General features: G+C 41.8%; 1 protein-coding gene across 1 annotated transcript; it reads left to right on the forward strand.

Annotated features, from left to right (window-relative positions):
• Nucleotides 1-2,941: 2,941 nt before the first annotated feature.
• On the forward strand, nucleotides 2,942-16,414 carry LOC125483197 (mediator of RNA polymerase II transcription subunit 23-like). The gene is made up of 3 exons (XM_048597417.1): nucleotides 2,942-3,989; nucleotides 10,420-10,551; nucleotides 15,668-16,414. Exons 1-3 carry the CDS (start codon nucleotides 3,981-3,983, stop codon nucleotides 15,836-15,838), a joined length of 312 nt encoding a protein of 103 aa, XP_048453374.1. The 5' UTR covers nucleotides 2,942-3,980; the 3' UTR covers nucleotides 15,839-16,414.
• The last annotated feature ends 261 nt before the right edge of the window (nucleotides 16,415-16,675 follow it).

The following is a 16,675-nucleotide window of genomic DNA, read 5'->3' on the forward strand; positions in this document are numbered from 1 at the left end:
AATCACATGGGCTGCTACCACAATCAACCCATTGTCAACTACTGGTGGTCCCCATTAGCGGCTATTGATTTTCCCAATCTGACCATCACCCATTCCCTTGTCAGCCCAACAGCTAGTCTCACTCTCTCTCTCTGCGCTCTATCTCCACCTGTTGTTTTCCCCCCTCTCCTCTCACCATCATGTTCAGCATATATACCACATATATTGTCCTTTCTACAATCTGTTCTGAAGAAGGGTCTCTGGACCCAAAATGTTATACTTTCTCTCCACAGATGCTGCCAGACCTGCTAAGTTTCTCCAGTAATTTCTGGTTTTGATACATTCTAAATGACGCCTTGACATTTTAACCCAGACTTTAATTCTTAATTTCTCCTTTTATTCGTACAAGCCCTGTCCATTCCTGCTGCCCATCTCCAACTAGTATATATTGACTTTTTTTTTAAATTTAACATGTTTTTCTCATCAATTACTAACTAACCAATCAATAACTATTTAGAGTTGTTATTACACACCTCTGGCACAGGAGGGACTTGAACCCAGGCCTCTTGGCCTATGGGTAGGACGTTACCACTGAGCCATATTGATTACTATAAGCTGTGTGGCTTAACACCACCACCTTGAGAGCAGTTAGGGATGGACAATGCAAGTTGACCCAGTCAGCAATGCCCAGATCTTGAATGAATCAAAAAATTTACAATGCATAAATCAGTAAATAAGATACAAACAGAAGGGAGATTCAACATGAAAGTAACAGAAATAAGCATGGGGAAATAAAACATTCAGTGACAAGCTAAGATTGAGACATGGATGAAAATTGTAAAGACAAACTGAAGGTGATGAGAAAGGTTAACTGGGAAGAAACAGGAACTCAGTTACAGGAATAAATTTTTCCTTGTTTGTGATTCGATAAGAAGTCAATGAACATAAGGTAATAAATATTCTTGCACGAGTGCGGCATTAAAATATGTAGACCCATCTTGGTTCAGTTCATTATTTGGAGTGCAGTATCTCAAGTGATATTTTCATCCTATTCATGTGAATTCAGTACGGGTGAAAATTATAACATAGTCATAGAGATATACAACACGGAAACAGATCCTTTGGTCCAACTTGTCCATGCCGTCCAGATATCCTAAATTAATCTATTCCCATTTGCCACCATTTGGCCCATTTCCCTCTAAACCCTTCCTATTCATATACCCATCCAGATGCCTTTTAAATGTTGTAATTGTAACAGCCTCCACCACTTTCTCTGGCAGTTCGTTCCACACACACACTACCCTTTGTGTGAAAACATTGTCCCTTAGGTCCCTTTTAAATCCTTCCCCCACACCTTAAATCTACGCCCTCTTGTTTTGGACCCCCCCACCCTGGGGGAAAGACCTTGACTATTCACCCTGTCCGTGCCCCTTAGGATTTTATAAACTTCTATAAGGTCAACTCTCAACTTAGGACGTGCAATAGAAAATAGCCCCAGCCTATTCAGCCTCTCCCTATAACTCAAACACTCCAACCCTGGCAACATCCTTGTAAATCTTTTCTGAACCTTTTCAAGTTTCACAACATCCTTCCAAAGCAGGGAGACCAGAATTGCATGCAGTATTCCAAAAGTGGCCTAACCAAAGTCTTGTACAGTCGCAACATGACATCCCAACTCCTATACTCAATGCACTGACCAATGAAGGCAAGCATACTAAATGCCGCCTTCACTACTCTGTCTACCTGCGATTCCACTTTCAAGGAACTATGAACCTGTACTCCAATGTAGGGAATTAATTAGTAAAAGACTACATGAGGTTGAAGGTTAGGGATAGGGCATGGGTGGAAAACAACGAGCCCTTGGGATGAATTAGTAAAATGTTCAAACGGTATGAAACAAATGAAGTATGAGAATAGTCTCAGATAAATGACAGGCAATTTCTACAGTTTGGGGGAACAAATGGTAAAGCATGTAATGCAGTAGGGAGAGATCACTTGTTAAGCAGAGAAAGTTCTCAACAGTGATTATAGTGAACATTGGTACGTCAACGTGCTCATTCTGGATGAGGTTGAGGATAGGAAGCTTTTCTCAATGAACAAGGCATTTAATGATGCCAGTAGTTTGGACAACTGCAGACTTGGGTGATCTTGGTGGCATTAGAGAACTTATTTGTAGGATCGAAGGAGATATGGGGGAAACATGGGTTATGCAGAAGTTAGAGACCTTGACCTTTGAGGAGTTAATGGAATTAAGATCTGGAAAAGGGGATTTCAATAAACAAAGATAAGGTAGATGATATCCGAGTTGAAGCCAATGGATACTTGATCTGCTTGACGAGCTATAGCTTAGGATGGTGCCAGCATGGTGAAATAGGGAATTTGCTGCATTTGGATTGGAATTCAATACAGACTTGTTGCAATATGTTATAGCATTATGAGAGGTGGATCCTAGTAAGAAAAGAGCTTGACAAGACTCTGGGGAAAGTAATCTGAATCTTAAATAACATCCAGTGTGTGTATTATTGTGATACAACAGTTAATTAAAATATGAACAATTTGGATACGTGGGGTTACTATATTTGATGTTTGTGACAAGCAAAATAATTTTGACTTCAGTCTATACAACATTTGTTTTATTCTTTGTAATGAATCCATAGAACCATAGAATCCCTTCAGTATGGAAACAGGCCATTTCGGCCCAACAAGTCCACACCGCCCCTCCAAAGAGCATCCCACCCAGACCCATTGCCCTACTCCTGCATTTCCAATGTCTAATTGCATTAGTCTAAATGTCTGCTAACTTGTTACATGAACTTCAAGAAAAAGTCATTAATGTATATCTATTGAAATCTGTTGGGTCATGAAGGTTAAAGTATAAGCTTTGTTAATTTAATATCATTTAATTTAAATAATTGAATGTGGATCCCCTTGATTAAACTACTGTTGATTCATTAACTGAAGACAAGAATTTTTGTTAACTCTGAAGCAGTTATGTCCCTAATTGAAATTTGAGAACCATTGTTTGAATATCAAATTGTGGATTTTTTTATCATAATAAATGTGCTGCATAATTTGATTCCTTGAATTTTGGAGGACATTGGAAATGAGAGTTAAAATTACTGGCATTAATAACAATTAGATGTGGCATAATGTTCTTAATGGATGTTGCGGCAGGGATGTATGGCATATATAAACAATGTTGGAACATTCAGTTCTTCAGAAATAGAAGGACCATAAAACCTTTATAGCACTGGCCTGAGGTGTTGTAGTTTAGCTCTTTAGAATTCCTTGGAAATAAATTGAAGTAATTGTCTTTTGTCCTCATGAGTCTTTTTATCTAAAGCTGAGCCAGTGATTTTCATTATTAGATATAATTTCTTCTGAGAATTCAGCTGAATTTGAACTAAATAGGTCGGCGTTCATAACTTTTTTTTGTTTGTTTATTCAATATCTATTAAAATCAAACTTTTCAGATAACTATTTCATAAAGTTTAATAGTTTTTGAAATGCATGGTCAAGTGAATAACTCAATGTTATAGATATTTTCTTCTTTGAAAAAAAAGAGACATAGAATATCTTCACCTGTTTAAATAAATACACACCGCCTATCAGGGAATGGTAAAATTTGTTTTGCAGTTTCAATGGAACCTTTCAGTCATTCATTCTAGGACAATTTGAACAGTTCGTCACCAAGGATGGACATGTTTGTCAGAACCCCCAAGTGATTAAGTGAAGTGCATGAGCCTGGATCTGATTGTTGAGCAAAGAGATTGTTTTTATGTTTCCATCATCTGGTTACAATACAAATCGATAGTTGAATCCAAAGCAGAGTAGAAGGTTAGAAATTAGAACAAATAACAAAAAAAAATAAATTGATTGTCTTCCTCAGATTTCTCACAGAAGTACTGAAGCCACTGGTGAAGACTGAATTCCAGTTGTTGTACATTTATCATCTTGTTGGTCCTTTTCTGCAACGGTTCCAGCAAGAAAGAACCCGATGTATGCTTGAGGTCAGTGCTTTGTGCATGAGAATGTAATTTTAGTCTGAATTTCAAAAGTTAACTTGGACTTTGTGACAACCAACCACAGAGCGTAATTATAGAAAATTAGTTTGGCATTTCTCAGTTTAAATTTGTGCAGAATTACGTCTCAGAATTAGAATTGAAAATAAAACGTGCCATTGGGAGATAGTGCCACTGTGATCATAATGAGTGGTGGAATTGAAATTAAACTAGTAAAAATCTGGAATTGAAAGCTAGTCTCAGTAAGGGTGCCTTAAAACTATAAAAATTCTAAGATGGTAAGAAATAAAGAACGGGGGAGGCCATTTGGTCAGTCAAGTCTGCTCAGCCACTCAATTAGATCATGGCTGATTCAACATTCCTCACATCCCCTTTCCTGCCCTTTTCCCATAGCCCTTGATTTCCCCTACTGATTTGTTTTAAAAAAAAACTGATTCAGTAATGCTCTTTGGGGAAGGAAATCTGGCCAATCTGTTTTGGTCTATATGTGACTACTGACCCAAGCAATGTGCTTTACTTTTAACTAGCCTCAATGGACTAGCAAGCCACTGAGTTGTACTAAACAGCTACAGAAAAATTGTACAGGATTTAAACCAGATGGACTTCAATATTGGAAACAAAAATGGTACACCCAATACTGCAAAACCTTTTTCATTACTAACATCTTGGTAAAGTTGCAAAATGACTAGTTGAGCAATGACTTGATTGAATCATGCCTAGCATTCAATGTCCTAGATACCACAACCACCAACCCTGGGTTTGTCCTGTCCTGTCCTGCCCCGCCAGCAAGATGAACTCAGCAAAGGCAAATGCGCAATAGGAGAGGGTCAGGAGAGAGTTGCCATGTAAGTCCTCAAAGTTGACTCTGGACCCTAAATAAACCACCAACTCTTTCTTTCCTAATAATAAGTTCTTAAAGGACATTTCAAGTCTCATGCTGCTGTGGTTGCCATTTGGATCCTTTTGTAGGAACATAGGAGCATGAACATAGGATTTGGAAATATAATAGATCATTTATCCCCTGAGCTGACTCCACCATTTAATAGGGTCATAGCTGATCTGGTTACCTTCTGGGAACTGAATTCTAAATTCTAATGACCCACTGCCAGGTTAGAAAAACACTCTTGAAAGGGAGACCTTCTAATCTTAAACTATATCCCTTTGTTTTTGTTTTAGTCCCTCTTCTTTTCTCCCCAGTGTCTCCCCACTCCCCTACCTCCCCCAATCAAAAAGCAAAGGGTAAACTTTGTGTGGACAGCAACCATAACCAATACCTTCAAGATCTTAAGTTTCAATAAGACAGTCTCTCATTTTTTCTAAACTCCAAAGTTCAACCTTTTTCTTCACAAGGTAAGCTCTTCATTGCAGGAATTAATGAACTTTCCCTGAACTGCTTCTGAAGCAATTATAAATATTTTTCAAGTTGGGAGATGAACATTGTACAGAGTAGTTCAAATGCAATCTCACCAACAATCTGTACAGCTGCAGTTAAACTTCTTTTTATATTCTATTTCTCTTGCAATAAATTCCATCTATCCATTTGTCTTCCTAATCACTTGCTGTATTCACATACCAGCTTCTTGTGATTCATGTACCAGCACAGTCACATCCCTTGGCGCCACGGAGTTTACTGCTTGTCTGTTTTTCCTGTACCTTTTTTCCTGGTGATGATTGTTTTCAGTTCATCTCTAACACCTGTTCATTTTCTGTTATTATTAGGAAAGTTTCTATTCCTGAAGATGGGCACAAAACATCTGTTCAAAGCTTGTGCCATTTCTTTATTTTTCATTATTAATTCCTCAGTCAATCTTGAGGATTTGCAATAATTTTAGTTACACTTTCCTGTTCAAATACGTGAAGAAACTCTTACTTTTTATACCACGAACCAACTTTCATATCCTTTCTACCTCTTTATGATCTCTTAAGACATTCTTTGTTGGGATTAAAGTCTACCCAATCCTCTGACCTACCATGAATCTTCGCAGGATTGCAGAGTGTTTCTTTCAATTTAATACGATTCTTAATTACTTTATTTATCTACGAATGATGCATTCCTCTGAATTCATTACAATTCTGTTAATTAAGCTCTTGAGTATGTTTTCTCTAACCATTTCTTCCTCCTACATGGTAGCAAATATATGCAATGCCTTTTCTCGTTTTGGGTATCAATGTCATACTACTATGCTTGGTGCTACAGACTGCAATATCGTTGGAATGTTGAGACAATCCTACGTGTTTCTTGTGTATTTCATAGCTTTCAGTGACATCCTTGTTTAAATGTACATCTAGCATTGAATTCTTTGACATCTGAACTTTCCACTGTTTATATTGTGTTTCAAACTTTGTTACAGCCTTCATGGTACAATTACAACATTTAAAGGGCATCTGGGTGGGTACATGAATAGGATGGGTTATGGGCAAAATGCTGGCAAATGAGACTAGATTAGTTTAGGATATCTGGTCAGCATGGACAAGTTGGACCGAAGGGTCTCTTTCCATGCTATATGTCTCTATGACTGTATGAAGAATTGGCTCAGCTGGAAGGTGGCTCCATTCTGATAAAGAATGATCTTACCGTCAACTTCCTTTTTTGCATTCCCTTTCTAATGGCAGTTTGATCAAATTTGATTCCTTGACGATGTATTCTGCTGCATCTCTCCAAGTATACTTCTATATGGCCTTTTGCTACAAACTGCTGTAATTATCTCCTTGACAACAAGGTGCAGAGCTGGATGAACACAGCAGGCCAAGCAGCATCATAGGAGCAGAAAGGCTGACGTTTCGGGCCTAGACCCTTCATCAGAAATGGGGGAGGGGTAGGGGGTTCTGAAATAAATAGGGAGAGAGGGGGAGGCAGACAGAAGATGGATAGAGGAGAAGATAGGTGGAGAGGAAACAGACAGGTCAAAGAGGCGGGGATGGAGCCAGTAAAGGTGAGTGTAGGTGGGGACTTAGGGAGGGGATAAGTCAGTCCAGGGAGGACGGACAGGTCAAGGGGGCGGGATGAGGTTAGTAGGTAGGAGATGGGGGTGCGGCTTGGAGGTGGGAGGAGGGGATAGGTGGGAGGAAGAACAGGTTAGAGAGGCGGGGACGAGTAGTTTTGGGATGCAGTAGGGGGAGGGGAGATTTTGAAGCTTCCTCCACCCCCCAAATCCCCAACCCTACCCAGGACCTTCCCCACAATGTGCCCGCCACCATTGGCCATGAGGCCACTGTCGGAGAACCCACAGATGACGTCACATCCGCCACCGCTGGGTACCCCACTTCCGGGACAGCGAACGCCATTGCTGCCGATGCCACTGCCTCCATTTCCGAGACCAACACCACAGACACTGAAGAAGCGCCTACCGTCACCGCTGCTGCCGCCGCCTACGCCACTCCCCCCATCACCGACGCGGACGCAACTCCGCCGACCGCCGTCGCAACTCCGCCCGCAGCCGACGCCGACGTCGCTCCGCCCGCAGCCTCCACAGCCAGCAGCTCCAGAGGGTACAATAGCACCCAGCCCTGCCGAGTCTTCACCATCCCCCCCAGACCTCCCCCTTACTGAGGACGAACGGTCAGTCCTCAGTAAAGGGCTTACTTTTGTCCCCCTCCACCCACACATCAACGAATACCGCTCACGTTTGGACATAGAGCAGTTTTCCCGCCGCCTCCACCTCCACGCTTATTTCTTCAACCGTGAACCTAACCCTCCCTCTACTGACCCCTTCTCCCGCCTCCAATGCACCCCTTCTTCCTGGACACCACCCCAAAGCCTCCTACCCTCCCTTGACCTCTTCATCTCCAACTGCCGTCGAGACATCAATCGCCTCAACCTCTCCACCCCTCTCACCCACTCCAACCTCCCCCCCCGCAGAACGTGCAGCCCTCCAATCCCTCTGGTCCAATCCCAACCTCACCATAAAACCCGCAGACAAGGCAGGTGCAGTTGTAGTATGGCGCACTGACTTCTACATCGCCGAGGCCGGACGCCAACTCTCCGATACCACCTCCTACCACTCCCTTGATCATGGCCCCCTTGATCATGACCCCATCCCCGACCACCAAACCATCATCTCCCAAACCATCCACAACCTCATCACCTCAGGTGACCTCCCACCCACAGCCTCCAACCTCATCGTTCCCCAACCCCGCACTGCCCGCTTCTATCTCCTTCCCAAAATCCACAAACCTGAATGCCCTGGTCGACCCATTGTCTCCACCTGCTCCTACCCCACCGAACTTATCTCCAACTATCTGGACTCCATTTTCTCCCCCTTGGTCCAGGAACTCCCTACCTATGTCCGTGACACCACCCACGCCCTCCACCACCTCCAGAACTTCCAATTTCCCTGGTCCCCAACACCTCCATCTTTACCATGGACGTCCAGTCCCTCTACACCTGCATTCCCCATACAGATGGCCTAAAGGCCTTCCGCTTCTTCCTGTCCCGCAGGCCCGACCAGTCCCCCTCCACTGACCCCCTCATCCGCTTAGCCGAACTCGGCCTGACCCTCAACAACTTCTCTTTCAATTCCTCCCACTTCCTACAGACAAAGCGGGTGGCCATGGGTACCGCATGGGCCCAAGCTACACCTGCCTCTTTGGCGGTTACGTGGAACAATCCCTCTTCCGTACCTACACTGGCCCTAAACCCCACCTCTTCCTCCGTTACATTGATGACTGTATCAGCGCCGCCTCGTGCTCCCACGAGGAGCTCGAACAGTTCATCCACTTAACCAACACCTTCCACCCCAACCTTAAGTTCACCTAATACCTCTCTCTAATACCTCTCTCTCCTTCCTGGACCTCTCTGTCTCCATCTCGGGCAACCACCTAGAAACCAATATCCATTTCAAGCCCACCGACTCCCACAGCTACCTAGAATACACCTCCTCCCACCCACCTTCCTGCAAAAATGCCGTCCCCTATTCTCAATTCCTTCACCTCCGCAGCATCTGCTCCCAGGATGAGGCATTCCACTCCCGTACATCTCAGTTGTCCTCGTTTTTCAAGGACTGTAACTTCCCCCCCTCAGTGGTCGAGAACGCCCTCAACCATGTCTCCCACATCTCCTGCAACTCATCCCTCACACCCCGTCCCCGCAATAAGAACCAAAAAAGAATCCCCTTCGTCCTCACGTACCACCCCACCAACCTTCGGATCCAACGCATCATCCTCCGACACTTCCGCCATCTGCAATCCGACCCCACCACCAAAGACATCTTTCCCTCCCCACCCTTATCTGCTTTCCGGAGGGACCACTCTCTCCGTGACTCCCTTGTCCGCTCCACACTCCCCTCCAGCCCCACCACACCCGGCACTTTTCCCTGCAACCGCAGGAAGTGCTACACCTGCCCCCATACCTCCTCCCTCACCAGGCCCCAAGAAGACATTCCACATCAAGCAGATGTTCACCTGCACATCTGCCAGTGTGGTATACTGCATCCGCTGTACCCGTTGTGGCCTCCTCTGCATCGGGGAAACCAAGCGGAGGCTCGGGGACTGCTTTGAAGAACACCTACGCTCGGTTCGCAATAAACAACTGCACCTCCCAGTCGCATACCATTTCAACTCCCCCACCCATTCCTCAGACAACATGTCCATCCTGGTCTTCCTGCAGTGCCACAGCGATGCCACCCGAAGGTTGCAGGAACAGCAACTCATATTCCGCTTGGGAACCCTGCAGCCCAATGGTATCAATGTGGATTTCACAAGCTTCAAAATCTCCCCTCCCCCTACCACATCCCAAAACCAGCCCAGCTCATCCCCGCCTCTCTAACCTGTTCTTCCTCCCACCTATCCCCTCCTCTCACCTCCAAGCCGCACCCCCATCTCCTACCTACTAACCTCATCCCGCCCCCTTGACCTGTCCGTCCTCCCTGGACTGACTTATCCCCTCCCTAAGTCCCCACCTACACTCACCTTTACTGGCTCCATCCCCGCCTCTTTGACCTGTCTGTTTCCTCTCCACCTATCTTCTCCTCTATCCATCTTCTATCTGCCTCCCCCTCTCTCCCTATTTATTTCAGAACCCCCTTCCCCTCCCCCATTTCTGAAGAAGGGTCTAGGCCCGAAACGTCAGCATTTCTGCTCCTATGATGCTGCTTGGCCTGCTGTGTTCATCCAGCCCTGCACCTTGTTGTCTCGGATTCTCCAGCATCTGCAGTTCCTACTATCTCCATAATTATCTCCTCGTCATCTTTATCATCAGTGAAGCTCGAATGAACAAGGTTAGGCCAGGTTTGAATGCTCATTTTATACTTGATAACAGAGTAGAGTTTAGTAAAGGCATTTGTCAAAATATGATCAGAATTTTTAACTATCCCTCGTGTGTACTGCTTTTTTTAGCTACAGCAGAACGTTACATTGAATATAGCGAATGGATTTAACAGACCTGATAAATTTAACTGATTTTAATACTTATCTCCTGCAGATTGGCATTGCATTTTACGAGATGTTACAGAATGTAGACCAAAACACAAAGCACCTGAGCTATATGGATCCTATTTGTGATTTTCTGTACCATGTAAAATACATGTTTACTGGAGACAGCGTTAAAGATCAGGTGAGTAGTTTGAAATGATATTTGTGTCTAAAAACGGTAACCATAAATGTTGGTGAATCACCTGTTTGTTTTCATGACCATTGACCAATGAAAATTGACTGACTCTATGCTTTATAATTCTCGAAAGACATTCTAGTATGTTTGGTTTATAAATTACAGACAAAAGAAACTCTGTCTCATTCTTTTCTGTTTTTTTTTGTTGCAGCCATCTGAATAAATGTCTTGCATATAGATTACACTAAAATTTCCAAAATTAATAAGAACTGAAAAAAACTACAATAGAAAACATGACATTTCGAATAAGCCAAATGAAATTACGGAGTAGCTGGAATAAAAATAGAAAACTAAGAATTAAATATAAATTAATCATTGAATTTTATAGTACTGACCAAGGCCATTCAGTTCGGCATGGCTCTGGCATTAGAATCATAGAATCCCTACAGTACGGAAAGAGGCCATTTGGCCCATAGAGTCTGCACTGACCCTTTGAAGAACATCCCACCAGATCCACCTCCACTCCCTCCCCCACTCTGTTCCCTTAACCCCACATTTACCATGGCTAATGGACACTACGGGCAATTTACCGTGCCAGTCCACCTAACCTGCATGTCTTTGAACTGTGGGAGGAAACCGGAACACCCACAGCAACTCATGCAGACATGAGGAGAATGTGCAAACTCCACGTAAACAAGTATCCAAGTCTAGAATCAAGCCAGTGTCGATGGTGCTGTGAGGCAGCAGTACTAACCACCGAGCCGCCATGCTGCCCAGTGGAGTACTTCAGTGGGAGTGCATGATTCACTATTCAGTTATACGGACTGATTGTAATTGAACTCCTGTTTCTCCATGTGCATAAAACTCAATTAATAAAAATCTATTGTTCTTACTCAAATTTTCAATTGCTTGTATATGCTCACTCTCCTGAAAGAGTTCCAAATTTTGACTACCCTTTGGTGAATAAATTTTTCTCCTAAGTTTAACTTATTCTGGATTGCCTCATTTACAGGTTGTTTCTTCTACTGCTTTAAGCTTTGCTTTGCAAAATAATTCTAGTTTCATTGGGTATACTGCCTCCAGCATTTTCTTTTCCTCTCGTGGCATATTTCATGGCCTGTCAGCACTGCATTGGAAAAAAAAGTCCACTAACTAGTCCTCCTTTCCATGAGGTAGACATAAGGGTAGAAAATAAATGGTTAAAGTCCAATTTATAAAGATATAAAAGAGAAAATTTGAATGTTATCATGTGGGAGTTGATGGACCAGTGATAATGTCACTGGACTAGTAGTCCAGAGTCTCACTCTAATGCTCAGGAGGTGAGAGTTCAAATCCCACCATGGTAGATGTGGTAAAATTTTAATGTACTGAAAAATCCGGAATTCTGGTAAAGCTAGTTTATTGGCAAACATGTGTTTTCGTCTTTTGTTGTTTGTAGTGAAAATCCATCTGATTCACTAATGTCCCTTAAAAAGGTAATCTGCCATCCTACGTGCAACTCCAAACCAACAGCAATGTGGTTGGCTCTTAACTGGTCTCAGAAAGGTTCCAGCAAACCATCTAGTTCAGAAGCAAATAGGAATGGACAATAAATGTTGACCCAACCAGCAACACCCACGCCCCTGTGAATGAATCAAAAAAGTGGAAATAGACACTGGGGAGGTAGGTATAGAAGAAAGATAAAATAGTTTCAAAGGGATAATATTGAGATTAAAAAATTATCCCTGAGCAATGGAACAAAATAACAAATAAAAGTAAAAGAGCAATACCACTATTACTAAGAAAGAAATTGAGGAGTAACATAAAGCATGCGATATTTTTAAATTTCAGGAAAAGGAATGGATCTAGAGATCCAGTAAGATATTCTAAAAAATGTCAAAGAACTAATGAAGGCTGCAAAAAGTAGTGAGGAGAAAACATTGCTTCTAACATAAAGCAGAACTTGAGAGTGTACTTCAGGTATTTCAGAAGTAAGAAAGGTCCCCGTCCACTCCCTGTACGAAATGGCACCAGAGCAATGGTGTCTAAAGGTTGCGTTAGGCTCCCATAGAGACCAATAATTTTTTTTGGAAGAGATTAATTTCCCAAAAGATCCAACAAAAATAATAAACAAGGTTTCACTTTATAAAACTTTTACTGCAACAAGCAAACTAAAATTAATAAAATTTAACCTCAGCTAACTGGTACATGGGACATGAATTGACTTTACGCTGCATTTTGGGCATGTGTCTCACTGATGACAATTCAAAAGCTTGTTCAGCTCTCTGGCTGAGTTTATTCACTCCTCACTACACTATCATGTTAACGTATCAAGTAAAGTTGCTGTAGTCTGAGTAGGCTATAGAGCTGATCTCTCATTAAACAGACATTATTGGTGGTGGTTGAACCTGAGCGTCACCATGTCTTAGGTGAGGGGAAAAGCTGAGAAGGAGAGTCCTTCATGGTAACCTCAGCTAGTGTGGGAATTGAAACCATGCTGTTGGTGTTACAATGCATTAAAACCAAACATCCGGATAACTGAGCCAATAACCACTTTGAATCCAATTATGACTGTTTGGATTCAATGTTTTCTCTCCACAGATGTTGCCAAACCTAGTGACTTTCTGTAGCACCTTCTATTTCTGATTTCATGAAGTTGCCATCTTTTTTTAAAAGATGCCTGATGCTGCTCCTGGCATGTCCTCCTGCAATCTTTGAAGGAGTAGCAGAAAGATCATGTGAATAAGACAAATTGGGTAATTTTGGTGTAATCCAGAACAAGGAGACAATCTTAAATTTAGGAGTAAAATCAGGAAAAAATTATTCACCAAAGGATAGTCAATTCTTCGGAATCCAATTTTGAGCTGCTAAATCTGGTCTGAATCTATGCTGTTTAGCATGACACCAGCTTTTGCTCTAATTTTTTATTCGGCTGCACAGAACTTCAAGGTCCATGTATACCAGCAGCTGCCAGAATTGGAGGTCAGTGCCAGCAGATCGATCACCATGCACAGACCCTCAGAGCAGTTGCACGCACGCGCACGCAGCTTTGAAGGAACTGCATGACTGTATTGCCACTCAACACAACAGAGGGTATCCTAAATGTAAAGAAAGGACATTATTTCCAGAAGGCTTGGTGGTCCAAAACCAGAAATCATTGCTCTGTGAAGTGCTGACATGCCAATCAGCCTATGCAGAACCTTTTGAGTAGCTGCAGATCCAATACGGCAGATATGTCCTTAAGGGATTAACCAGAATGAGTGGTAGTGATGGACATTGAAGTCCTCCACCCACAGTATATTTTGTGCCTGTGCCACTCTCAGTCCTTCTTCCAAATGGTGTTCAACATGAAGATACACTGATTTACCAATGGAGAGAGGGAATAAATAGTTTCTTGTTCATTTTTGACTCTGTCCATGAACATCATAGGATACAGACTCAAAACTGTACTTTATACCCCAGTGTCACCAATCTCCCGTAGGCCTATCCTGTTGGTGGGACTATGCATGCCCAGCATATCTAATGGCGTTGTTTGACAGATCTGTGCAAACTTTGGCTCAGGTCCTTGTATTTTAATGAGGATATTATTAAATTGACTCAGTGTCCCTCTGTTATGCATGAATCTGGATCTCCAGTCAGTAGTACCAGGTAACCCGTCTGGCTTTATTGTTGTAATTCTTTGCAGCTTTTTTGATTCAATTGCGTGACTTGGGCCATTTCAGAGGGTAGGAAAGACTCAACTATATTTCTGTGGGTTTAATTATAAACCAAAGGGATTAAGGATGTAAACCTTCCTTCTCTGTAGGATCTTATGGATCTGATGGGTTTTTAACAAAATTTCTGTAGTTTCCTGGTCACTATTACTAATTCTTTTTATTGCAAACTTTAATTGTTTCAATTTTAAGTTTTGCTGCTATCATTCTGAGGACTTGAATGTGTTTCTCTAGATCATTAGGTCAGGCTTTGGAAATGTTGGTTGGTTAATTCCTATAAAACGCATTCCGAGGCATCAGTCTAGTTTAAGGAATGGGAGATGATGCTTGGCCACCTGTAAGGGATATAGAGAAATGTTATTGGTCTGGATTTCATTAAGCCATTAATGTTCACATCTTAAAGACCTCATGATGTCCCATCTACCTACAGCCAAGCTCCCACAGATGACAATAATGTTTATTAACTGAGAGATCAATGTTGTCTAGGAACTGGGGATAATGCCTCTTCTCTTTGAAGTAGGGCCATTGATCTTTTACAGCCAACATTTTAGTAAACAGGGTGACTGCTTAATATCTCATCAGAGGCACACTGTCAGTATCGCACTGGAGACTCGGCCTAGATTTTTGGGCTGAAGTCTCTGGAGTAGGATTTGGACAGACATGAGCTCTGCCAACCAAACCATGCTGCACAATGTACTAATTTGCACAATCAAAGCCCATGAGATTGATGAGAGTATGCTAAATGAATCAGTAAATGGTGATATAAACAAATTTTATATGAGCGATTAGGTTGGCGATATGTTACCAGTGGGCTGCCACAAGTTTCAATGTATAAATAATTATTCATGAGAAGAAATTGTGTTCAGGTTTACAGATGAGACTAAATTGGTATTGCATCAACTGCTCCCAATAGTTAGAAATTCACTAGTTTCTGGCCATATCAGATTTTGGAAAAGAAAATGCCACTACATTATAAACAAGTGTAAAATTATGAAATTTGGCAGAGAAAAGGATGATGCAAATTATGCTCATTTATTTTTCTCCTACCATGCTAGCAGTTGCATGTACAGATACCAGACAAGCAAAGGATTCGGGGAGTCTGCATACCTCCTCATTGAAGAAAATGTTGACTCTAAACAATATTAATCTACTCTACATTGCACCCACTGGGTCAATAAGATGCATACTTCACACTCAACAATTCATCTGACAGCAAGCATCAGTGAATGGTAATAGGGCTGAAGGCAGTAGTGGTTTTTGAGGGGCACAGAAACGTCTTGAGATGCACCACTCCATTTTCAGAATGTAGTGCTAGTTATTGGATCACTGAGAAGTTGGCCAACTGATTAAACATTTAAATTTGGAAACTAAATATCTAAGTATTGCCTAAAAGTATCTTATTCTGTGATCTTGCTGCTCTGTGTTTCTAGGTGGAAAAAATAATCTGTACGCTAAGGCCAGCTTTAAAACTTCGATTGCGATTTGTGACTCATATAAGTAAGGTGGAGCCAGCAGCGGCAGTACAACCAGCAAGCAGTGCCTCTCCAGCTAACCCTTCCAGCCAGGTGTCCACTGGTGTCGCCCTACCAGTAACACAATAAAATAATTTGGTAGCATTTTGTCAGGAGTTCTAATACTGTGAAGTAAAAAAGAATGGTGTGTATTTAAGGCAGAATCCTTCTTTAAGACATTTTTAAAATATTGTACATACTGTCTATTGGATGATACAAGTAATGCAAATAGAGAAAATTAGCTGTAAACAATGTGCCATAGTTATGTCTTGTTCTTCGATGGTTAGAATCGCTGTGTACCACTTCAGTCAAAAATGAACTGCTACAGTAATGTGTAATAAGTCATCCCCTTAGTTCAACTGATTTTGAACATAGTATTTCACACAATAAACCAAATAGTACTAAATGCGCAATCATAGAAATCTGTTGGTGACACCTTTCATTTGTTTTTCTTTATACCATGCAGTATGTTTATTTAGACTGAAGAGAACTTTTACGGTTTTATTCTGCAAGTTCTATTGCAATTAGTTTGTATAATTTAGTTCAAACTGTAATATCTAGATTTTTGACTGAAATCATATGAAATAATCTACTTGTCAAAAGAACGCAGTTGAAGTGATGTGTACCTTTTCAAAACGCCCAATAAAGCTTTAATTTGTTAATTAACTTTTCAGCAAAACATTCTCAAATCTATTTATTATCAATCTTAATTGTGTAAGCTGCTTTTCAGCTTGAATCTACGTATTCTAATTTCTGGAGGATAATCCTGTTCTCCACTTTTTTTAAACTTTGGTTTCTAGAAAATGAATTTCCAGAATTTCTGGATGTTATAATCCAGATGGTGATCTAAATTGTTCTTCAAATTGCTAGCATACTTCCTAGTTTTAAAAACATTTTTGAGTGGAATAGCAATATGAACATATTGAC

Source organism: Rhincodon typus, chromosome 5, assembly GCF_021869965.1.
Source record: "Rhincodon typus isolate 14 chromosome 5, sRhiTyp1.1, whole genome shotgun sequence".
In the NCBI taxonomy this organism is placed as follows: Eukaryota; Metazoa; Chordata; class Chondrichthyes; order Orectolobiformes; family Rhincodontidae; genus Rhincodon; species Rhincodon typus.

Excerpts from the sequence above, each read along its gene's own strand:
- LOC125483197 (XM_048597417.1), top strand. Across the intron at positions 10,552-15,667 it reads GAGACAGCGTTAAAGATCAG|GTGGAAAAAATAATCTGTAC; the intron begins GTGAGTAGTTTG and ends CTGTGTTTCTAG.